This window comes from Echinops telfairi, unplaced genomic scaffold, assembly GCF_000313985.2.
Source record: "Echinops telfairi isolate 266 unplaced genomic scaffold, ASM31398v2 ScPeMD7_7410;HRSCAF=8448, whole genome shotgun sequence".
NCBI classification, from domain to species: Eukaryota; Metazoa; Chordata; class Mammalia; order Afrosoricida; family Tenrecidae; genus Echinops; species Echinops telfairi.
In genome coordinates this window covers 3,431,873-3,442,401 of record NW_022111310.1, presented here as the reverse complement: position 1 = coordinate 3,442,401, position 10,529 = coordinate 3,431,873, and the positions used below count along the sequence as shown (strand labels likewise).

Sequence of the window (10,529 nt, the reverse complement as noted above, 5' to 3'; positions counted from 1 at the left end):
ATGTTTTCGTGATGCACATTTTCTTTACATAAAACTCTCTTATACATGAGTTGCTGTGGATTTGTTTCTCCAAAGTACCCAGACTAATACACCCCTCATCGCCCCCATGTGTAGGACAGAATAAAGCACAGCCTTGAGCCCATTGTTGCAGCCACTGCGTCAATCCATCTCATTGAGGGCCCTCCTCTTTTCCACTGCCTTCTACCAAGCATGATGTCCTTCTCCAGGGACTGGTCTCCCCTGACAATGTGTCCAAAGTACCTAAAACGAAGTCTCACCGTCCTTGCCTCTAAGGGGAAATTCTGGCTATACTTCTTCCAAGAGAGATGTGTTTGTTCTTTTGGCAGTCCATGGGACTGTCAATATTCTTTGCAGCACTTGATTTAAGTGCATTGACTCTTCTTCGGTGTTCCTTAGGCACTGTCCGACTTCACATGCGTATGAGGCCACTGAAAACACCATGGCCTGGGTCAGGCGCATCTTAAGTCCTCAAAGTGACATCCTTGCTTTTCAACACTTTATTGTTGTGACTCATAGCCAACCACCCTTCTGTTTTGCGTCTATAGTATTTCCTTTTCTAGAAATGTCACGTAAGTGGAATGTCAGTGTATAGTCTTTGTGTTTGACGCTTGCCACTCACCATAATAGCATTAAAATGCATCCATATTGTAGCATGTATCCATAGTTAATTCCTTTTCATCCATTGTATGGAACTACCACATTCTGTTTATCCATCCACCCCCCAGTATTTTGGCTATTGTGGATAATACCACAGTGAGCGTTCACATACAACTGTGTGGACATCTGCTTTCTTGTTCTGCTGTAGGCACCTGGGAGTAGGTGCGCTGGGTCACAGAACATGTTTAACTTTGTAAGAAACTGCCACATTTCTTGAAAACCAAACCAAAACAAAAACACCACATTCGATTCTAAGTTACTAACCAAACTCACTGCCACTGAGTCAATTCTGATTCATAAAGACCTAGAGGAGAGGCTAGAACTGCCTCTTTGAGTTTCCCACCCTGCAACTTTTTATGTGAAAGAGAACCTCATCTTTCTCCCATGGAGCGGCTGGTGGTTTTGAACTGCTGACTTTGGGTTAACAGCTGGTAACGTAGAGGGGCAGCAAAAAAGAGGAAGGTCCCTGACAAGATGGGTCGACCCTGGCTGCAACAACGGGCTCAAACACCAGAACTGTGAGGATGGCCGAGGACTAGATGGCGTCTCGTTCGGCTGTGTACGAGGTCTGCCTCGATGGCGCCCAACAACCACCACACCCACAGCAAAGCTCCTGCCAACCCGTTTGCAAACCTGCTGTCAGAAGTCAGCCTGCGGGAGCAGATGTGACAGTGGAGGGGCACACAGATTCTGGAATCAGAGGCTCTGGGTCCAGATAGTGCTTCTGCCACACAAGGCAAATACGGCTTTACCTCTTTGTGGCTCAACTTCCTCGGCTCTGAGAGGGGCAACACATGGGACCGTTGTGAAGACTGGAGAAGTTCACTACACAAAGCGCTTAGAATACCGTGGCTCATATGAACGTCACAACATCTTAGTTATCATCATCATCATTATTTCTTATAGTCAGTTAAGCAGTGGTCCAATAAGGAAGCAGTGGAAATCTGAGAGTCACAGGCATGGGACCACCATCAAGGATCTACCCAGTTATAGCTTTGTGGCCTTGGGCAAGTCTCACCCCCTCTCTGAACCTCTTGTGTAAGATAGAGGACACTTTATTTCTTCTCAACCCTCTTGGGTGATGGATCCAGTGGCTGAGTGAAGGGCAAGTGCTGTGTAGACGGTATGACTCTCTATGATGCAATGGGCTTGAGTTACACTTAGGACACTCCATTGTAGGGCTCATGGGAGACTGTGGGCCCTTAAGCCTTCATTCTGTGAAGCTCCACTAACCGCATAATCAGATGGTTAAACGCCAAGATTCTGGAGTCAAACTATCTGGTCCGAATCTTTACCTGGCCAATTGGGTCTCCATCTCTCATCTGATATACAGAGAACATAACCATCTCCAGACCCCACTTCCAGGTTGCAGCGAGGACTAGGTGAGTGTGAGGTGAATGAGCCAGATCCCTGTCCGGCATTCATACACAAGTGTTTGGTAAGCGTTAGCCACACGAAACTCATGCGAGATCTGCATTGCAGAAGGTGAGCTCCCATTCCTAGGAACAGGGTCCTCAGATTCCCACGGAGGCACCGAGGACCCACCAGGGACAAACAGGCCTCTTCGGTTCCTAAGGACTTCCTGGCCTCCCTTTTCTCTCCAGGGAAGGGAAAGGGGCTTCCTCCGTGTTAGAAATACTAGCCTTGACCTGACATGGAGCAACCCAGCTACAAAAGCAGAGTGGGTGGGGCAGGAAAGAAGCCAAGTTTCCTTCCGAAGAACCCCGGCCCCTTCAGGAAAGAGAGAGGGTTTGCAGCAAACTCACCAAAGACCACAGACCCCAAAGCTGCCCTCTGCAGCTGGGTTGGCAGTGCCCAATATCACATGCAAAATTGCAATGTTCAGTATGGGCCATGATGCCGAGAAGCCAAAACTATGTGCCAGCTGCCCTTTGATCTGCAAGAAATGCCAGGCTGGGCGCTCTGGCAGGGACAGCTGCCATTGCTTTGGGTCCCCCTTCTGAGAGGACAATGGTCTGAGCTGTTCCGGTTTCCTCGGCACACCATGAGTTAACCAAGGCTGTCCACTGTACTCCTGGTTTCCTTCAAGGGGGGGGGGGCAGTGTCCCTGGTCTCCGATCACTTTCGTGCTATAGAGCTTCAGCAAGCAGCAGAGGGGAGCCTGGAAACCTGGATTCTGCTCTGGCTCTTGGTCCCGCCACTTCCTAAGCTGCTTCCAACCTGTGTTCCCGCTTCTGTGAAAATGCCTGCATGGCTTTCTCACCCACCAGGACTGCAAGGATCCAAGCACAGTCCCCATCACTTACTCCCACCTGTGCTCCAGCAGCACGGGAGCACATTATTTCCAATCTGCCTTCGACCTCCACCGCAGACCCCTGACCATTCCCTTTCCTGCTCTGAGGCACGGAGAGTCAGAACCTCTCAGGGCGCCCTGGTTGGGTACAATTCAAACCCAGGCCTTCTATCTCTACGGAGACCCATTTAATTCAGACCCCACTATTCATGCTACCACCTCTGGGTCCGGGTGTGAAAGTTGGGGCCCAGGGAGCAGAAGAGACCCAGATGCCCAACCTCTGGGCCCACATCTCTTCCCACCACCCGGTACCACGGCTTGCACACCCAGCTGCCATCCCCTAGGCAACTCAGCCTAAGGAAGGCATTGTAGTAATTTGGTCCCGTTAGTTTTGCACGGCAAAGCCTCTAGGTGTCCCTACTGGTGGCCATGCCTCCCTGCAGCGTGCGGGCCATGCAGTAGACCAGTCTGTCAGTCACCCCAAGCTGCGAGTCCGCGCGAAGGACCTGAGAGCGGGGTTCGGCGCGAGCGCTGGATCAAACTGTGCCCTCGGAGCCACCCGCGCTGTCATTGGCTTCTTAACTCCCTTTCTGTACCCAGATTGGAGGGGCCGACCCCCTGGCCCCTGGTCCCGGGGCAGCGTTCCACCTTTCCGAATGCCCAGGGCCCCCAAGCGCCGCTCCGAGCCGGCATGGCAGCGGGAAGCCGCCAGCAGGCCGGCCAGTGCGCACGGAGTGGAGAGCACTCCCTTTTATGTCCAGGAATGTAGCGCGCACCGCGCCCGCGCCCGCCGCTAAACCAACTTTCCACAAGGCGTGGAGAGTCCGTGCCACCCCTCCAGGCCGGATCCCTTACCTGTCGCGGCGCGGGTCCAAGGGACAGCAGGGAGAAGGGCGGAGACGGAGAGCAGCAAGAGCAGACGCCCGCACTGGCCGTTCCTCCTGCAAGAAGTGGCCGAGAGAGGGGAGGTGAGAGGGGAGGTGAGGCAGGAGGGCGGGCTGGGGGTCCCGGGGCGCGAGGCGGCGGGTCTTACCTTGGCGCCATCTCGCTGGTCTTGGAGCCCGAAGGCGCGCAGCGAGCCGGGCTGGGCAGAGGCGCGGAGCTGGGCGAGAGCTGGGGGCTGTGCGCCCGGCCGCCTGGAACAAAGGCGGCGCTCCGCGGCAGTGGCCGGCGCCCTGAGTCACCGCGCTCTGAAACCCGACTCCGCCGCGCCCTGCGCTCCCGCTCTGCGCCCCACCTCGGGTCGCCGAGGCTCTCGCTCGCCGGGGATCCGGGCCCGCCGGCGCTCCCCACGCCCCTTCCCCCTCGACGGGCTCCACCTCCGCGCCTCCGCCCCCCCCCCCCCCCCCCCCCCCCCCCCCCCCCCCCCCCCCCCCCGCCCCAGGCGGTCTTACGTAACCTCGAGGAAAGCCCAGCGGACCCTGGCCACCTCGCGCGCTTTGTCCATCCGGCCCTCTCCGCCGAGGGAGACAGGAACCACGGAGATTCTGCTATTCGATGGACGAGGAAACTGAGGCTCAGAGAGGCATGTGAATGTCCCAAGGTCACACAGCTGGAGGGAATCAGCTCACCTGACCCACAAACTCACGTGGACGCTCAGGAGTGGCCCCATGTTTGGGGCATACGTGCTATATATCCCAAATAATCCTTCCCCTTGACCCCATGGCGATGGCTTTGTGGGGGGCTGAGGGCAAGGAGATGAAGGAGCACTGGGGGCAGAGGGATTGGGACCCCGGGCTCCTAACTGCAATGTCAGTGGTTGGTGCCCACGAGCCTTCCCCGTGGGAAAAGGATGCGGCAAGCTGCTTCTCTAAAAATGATAGCCTTGTTCTACTCTGTCCTACCCTGTCACTGTGTGTCAAAATTGACTGGCTGGAGAGTAACAGGCTTGGTGCTTTTTGCTGCTGTCTTTCCGCACGCCACCCTCCCCCCACCTTCTTCTACATTTTGCGATGTCTGTTGAGATTATACACAGCAAAACAAGTCAACAAATTTCTGTGTATACTATTCAGGGGCATTGCTTACATTCCTCAAGTCGTGCAAGTATTCTTACGCTCCTTTTTGGGGTCCTTCCTCCCCAGCAAACAAACTCTCTGCCCCTAGGTTTTCCCTCTAAACTTCCAAGTTGCTCTCGTCAATGTGCTGTCATACAGATGGAGCTTAGAAGAGCTTACATAGCTCCACGGTGTGTGATGATCAGACAGAATAGAATCTAGGGTCTTAACGCTTGTCTTGAAACAAGCAGTCTTCCTAGTGAGGTGTCAGCTCCCCACACAGAAGAAGCACGCCAGCCTGTGCGATCCAAGAATTATAACTAATGAAACCCAAGATCAGAAGATTTAATTGTTTGCAGCTGAAATTCTGAGTGACTGGTTTGGAGAAGGTTAGAGTCTCCATTCGGATTAAGTCTCCATTGAAGGAATCAGTGACCAGAGATGTGGATAGACTTGTCCTCAAACAGAGTGCAAGAGAAAGTGAATTCTTGCAGATGTTACTGAAATAAAACACCGCCATCGAGTCAATTCCAACTCATAGCAACCCGATAGGACAGGGTAGAACTGCCCCTGTGAGTTTCTGAGCCTATAACTCTGTACAGAAGTAGAAAGCCTCTTCTTTCTCCTGCGGTCAATACTGGTTTCAAACTGCTGACCTTGCGGTTAGCAGCCCAATGAGTAACCCACTATGCCACTAAGGCCCCCTACCAGATAAAGTAACATCCACAGGTTCCAGAGATTGGGACATGGATGTCCTCTGAGGAGTGACCATTCCGTTGGCCCTTGTCCCCAGCAGGGCTAACGCCAACCACCTTTTCACTTGACTGTGGTCCCTTGGAATCTAGAGATCCTTAATGAAAACCAGGATGACTGTGGAGCCTCTGGGTTACTTGTGCACCAGCAGGTGGAGGCCCTGGGCAGGCCTGCCTTCCCAGCAGTCCAAGTCTGAACTGATTTTGGCAGTGCTTCCTCTCACTCAAAGATCATATACTCTCCTTATGCCTGGTACTAAGGACCATGGCAAAAGCTACCATGTGAGGGCTCTTCAAGTCACAGGCCTTGTGCTAAACTCTACCAGGTGAGATAGTCTACACTGACCCCCAACCCCCTCACTCTGGAGTCTTCAGACTGAAAGTGGCTCATCTCTCGTCACCCCTCACAGGGCCAGGCCATGTGTGGTACCCAAGGAAGACTGTGCCTTCAGTCATCCAAGGTGTACTTAGGGGACTGCTGCTTAGCCAATTATTGTCATTGCTGTGAACAAGTTGCATACCTTTAAAAAGCTGAACTGGAAAATGTATGATAGGCCTATTTACAACAATGACCAAAAAGGAAAGTAACTGTGGAGGCTATTTGGGTGCAACCATGTGCCGCGCGAGATGTGGGTCCTTGGTCTGGAGGGTTAGAGTTCTTGTTTCATGGGACATCCCTAACCATGTCTTCGGTTCCACCTTCTAGTTCAGCAGTTCTCAACCTGTGGATCACGACCCTTTTGGGGGTTGAACAACCCTTTCACAGGGGATGCCCGATTCATAACAGTGGCAAAATTACAGTGATGATGTAGCAACGAAAATAATTTTACGGTTGGGGGGTCACCACAACATGAGGAACTGTATGAAAGGGTCGTGGCATTAGGAAGGTTGAGAACCACTGTGTTAAAGTGATGGTTTATAGAAATCGAAAGATATAATTCCCCCCAAAACATTTTCCCCCTAAAATGCGTGGCCATGGGTGCACATCTATATGGTTAAATCTGTACCTTTTCTACCTGGGAAGCCAGGTATAACCAAGTGTCTCGCTTGGGAGTATGGCCTAGAGGTGGGACTGGTGAGCTCAGCTTGGCGGAGGGTCTAAGGACCAAACGGGCCCGGCTGTGAGTGTGGGAGGGAAGAAAGCAGGAAGCCAAACAAGGCACTCCACCTCCTGCCACGCTGCGCTTGCAGGGCTTAAGTGATTTCCTTCTATTCAATGTGAGGTTGGAGGAATAGCCAAGAGGAAGCTTCATGTCATCCCCACGCTGGTCTAAACTGTTTACTTCGGCTCCGTTCAGTCTTCAAGATCGGAACAAGTGGGTTCTCATGTCCCAGCTTGTCCAAGGCTCCGCTGCATTCTGAGGAAGCTCCACTTTCCCCTGCTCCACCCGAGTGACCCAGAAAAGTCGGCCTCCATAAGCTCTCTTCTGACTGGCTCAAGCAGCTGGAAGGGACACACGAACCAGCCAGAAGCAGCTGGAGTTTGGATCTGGGACGAAGTTACCAAGCGTGTTGAGCATCCGGAACCTTGGTTTCTTTCCGTTGCTGTTGGTGATAGTTCCATGGAGTCAGCTCTGAGGCGTGGAGACTTTATGTCGAACTGAACACCGCCCCGCCTGGTCTGGTGAGTCTGTCCCGTGGCCATCATATCTCGATATGTCGCCGATGGGCTCCCTCTGATGTCTTTCTCCATCAACCAGTCCCTCCCGATGACACATTGAAGCAAGTCAAAATCTTAATCTGTGATCCATAGAGCAACGTCTTCCTGTGTGGTCCAGAGGGTTTTCATTGCCCAGTAGATTGCCTGTCTTCCTAGCATCTTAGTCTGGAGGCTCTGCTGAAACCTCTGCACTGTGAGTGGACCTGTTGCTATTGAAACCCCAGTGGCAAGGCTTCCAGTTCATAGCAGTGCACAAGCTTTGCTCTTGAGCTGGGCAGATAATGTGCTTCTTAAGCTTTGCGGCAGGCCAGTCTATTGGTGCCGATTGCCAAACAGCACATGCTCACTTCATGGATCTGTATCACATTTTGGAAATTTTCATCATATTTTCAGCTTTCTCATAATGTGACTGCACATTGTAGCATAAACATGAACTTTTACGTGCACTGGCAAAGCCAAAAAGCCAATGTGCTTGCTTTTCTGTGAATCGCTCACTGTTTCGGTCCTCTGGAATGGAACACACACGCTCTCTGAGGTCAAAACGCCAAACCCAGGGCCGCGAAGTCAATCCTGAGTCATCGTGACCCTCTGCTATAGAGCATGCCTAAGGCTAGAAGTCTTCGTGGGAACAGAATGCCTCACCCTTTCTCCCTTGGAGCACCTGGTGAGTTTGAACCACAGACCCTGCCATGAGCGGCTGAGGACTCTCATCTCTGAGCTACATCTGTCAACGCCTCCTTCGTGGGGTTGTGGTAAGAAGGTTCACGGGAGGTCCTCAAAGCTCGCATTTTCATTTGACTTAATGAGCAGAAGAAGCCAAGCAGACTTCACCAGCTGGTTAGAAAACAGTGTACCAGCATAAGCGGAAAGATCATTGCCTTCTGGGTAATTAAGAGAACAGGATGCCAGTTGAGCACTGCCTTCCACGGAGGACCTCTGTGTTGTGATGAGCACCTCACTGTGTTTGGCGAGGAGGCGAAGGAGACAGAGCTGAGAAGAGCCGACTTGTTCAGTGTAGCGGAGAAAGCTGCGCTTGACACTCTTCTGCCTTTATCATCTGTGTACTGCCTTTATAATGTGGTGGCTGTCTTCCCGTGGCCAGCGCCTGTGTTCCCTTCAGGGGTCCTGGTGGGGCGGTGGACTAAATGTTGGGCGAAAAGGTGGACGTTTGAACCCACCGCAGGAGGATGAGGCAGCCTGCTTCTGTAAAGACTTTCCATCTCGGACACCCTGTGGGCCAGTTCTACTCTGTCCTATAGGTCACTGGGAGTCAGAATTGACCCGACAGCAGTGGGCTTGATCTGGGTATTCCCTTGACTGAGGGTTTTCCCTGTTGACGCCCGGATGCCAGAAGTGGTGGGAAAGAATGACGCCTCCAAGCGTCATTGCCGTCAGCAAAAGGAGTCCGTGGACGCAACCTCAGCCCCCTCCCCCATCGGTGGGAACACTCAAGAACCTGGTTTACACTGGTGCCCGGGTGCCCTGCAGCACTGAGCTCCCTTGGCACAAGGGTGTAGTGCATTTGCCCTTTGTGGGCTGTCTTCCCTTTCCTGCATTTCTAGAATTGTGGCTTCAAGGTCGACTTCTAGGGGGATCCAAATGAAGACAGCTACTTCAGGTTCTGTCGACCTCACCTGTTTTCAGCATCTTCAACCATGTGTTTCTGCCCCAGGTCCCTCAGTGCTGACACAGCTGCTATCCCCATCCCCTGCCCTCCTTGAGCACCTCTTGCTTCCAGTCCCAGGGAATTGTGCCCCAAGACTTCCTGTTGATGGGAAAGAATAGCACCTTGAGCGATCTTCTCCGCACCATGCACGAGCAACATGGAAGTGCAGGAGGGACAAAGGGTTCATCCATGGAAATGACATAATGAATCACTCTCTCTTCCTCTCCCAGGGGCACCGTCCTGATCTCTTGGAAAATGATTTCACAGAACCAAGCAATCAGGACCAGGCTTCATGCCCCTGATGGGCTCTCCCTCCTCCTCTGCCTCATTTCTCCTCTCCTCATTCCTGCTCCGTAGGCTCCCTGATAAGCGAGAGACCAGAGAGACTTCACCTCACATGCTGCTCTGAGTAACCCAGGATTAAGGAAGAGTTTCTTCGCCTTCTGACCCTTACGTATCATAAGAAGGCATGTAGGGTATTCCTCACCCCCTGCTCACAAGGGCCAATGAGCATGGTGTCCCCAAGACAAGTGAGCAGCTATAAATATAGTCGGTAGTGTGTTAGAGTGAGCTAGCTCTCTGTGGACTACAACAAGGAACAGAAGAGTCGCCACTAAACGTGTCCTACAGTCCTGGCCAGGTGAAAGTGAATCGCATTTGATTTCCCTTATTAATGGGGATTAAAGTGGGCTTCTCCAGATCATCTTGCCTCCTAAGTGCCAAAGGCTGGGTTGATACATCCCAGTCAACATGCCCTACCCGGCATGGCAGCCACAATGGAGGCTGCCATCTGCTCCAAGGGATGGGGACCCACTATCACCCCATAATCTGTATGGTCTGGCAGGGACCATACAAGGGAACGTATGGAAGTATGATGGGGCCAACTACAGTATTCCTGTTCCTGCTACATCTTTGTGTAGACGTGTATTGGTGTGGATGTGTGTTCTTTTGTATTGGTGTCAACGCATACAAAACACAACACTTGTCCGTTCAACATTTTTCACCTACCCAATGGGGCTGTGTTAGTCTGGGTACTTGAGAGAAACAAATCCACAGAAACTCATGTATAAGAGAGTTTTATACAAAGGTTAAGTGCACATCAAGAAAACATCCCAACCCAGTGCTGCCCAAGCCCACAAGTCCAACATTAACCCATATGTCTGACACCAATCCACAAAGTCCTCCTCCATCTCACAAAACACACACAATGATGCTGACTGCAGGAGGAAAGTCGAGTCAGTGAACGTGTAAGCATCTCAGTGCTGGCAAGGGTCTCCACACGGCTGCTCCAGCACCCAGGGCTGCATCGGGGCAGGTCCATGCGGCTTTTCCTTGGGGATGTCTTGCAGAGAACTGTCTAAGGCAGCTGTACCCTGGTCCGACCATCAAAAAGCAAGAGACCCAAGATCTAGAAAGGTGAGGCTCATCGAGTTATTTAACCCTCTGCCCTTCAATTAACCCCATATGTGTTTATTGGCCAGGTTGGCACAATAAACTACCTCAGGGGCTTTAAAAAAACCCATGA

At 52.3% G+C, this 10,529-nt stretch overlaps 1 protein-coding gene across 3 annotated transcripts in view; it reads right to left on the bottom strand.

The window, feature by feature from the left end:
• Positions 1–4,040, bottom strand: part of COL15A1 (collagen type XV alpha 1 chain) — a 109,599-nt gene extending 105,559 nt beyond the window's left edge. For all 3 annotated transcript variants that reach the window (XM_045296602.1, XM_045296603.1, XM_045296604.1), the window contains exons 1-2: positions 3,966–4,040; positions 3,788–3,873 (exon numbers count right to left, since the gene is read on the bottom strand). In XM_045296602.1, the coding sequence (XP_045152537.1) occupies positions 3,788–3,873; positions 3,966–3,976 (97 nt within the window). In that variant the 5' untranslated portion in view covers positions 3,977–4,040. The remainder of the gene's footprint in view (positions 1–3,787; positions 3,874–3,965) is intronic.
• Positions 4,041–10,529: the final 6,489 nt, after the last annotated feature.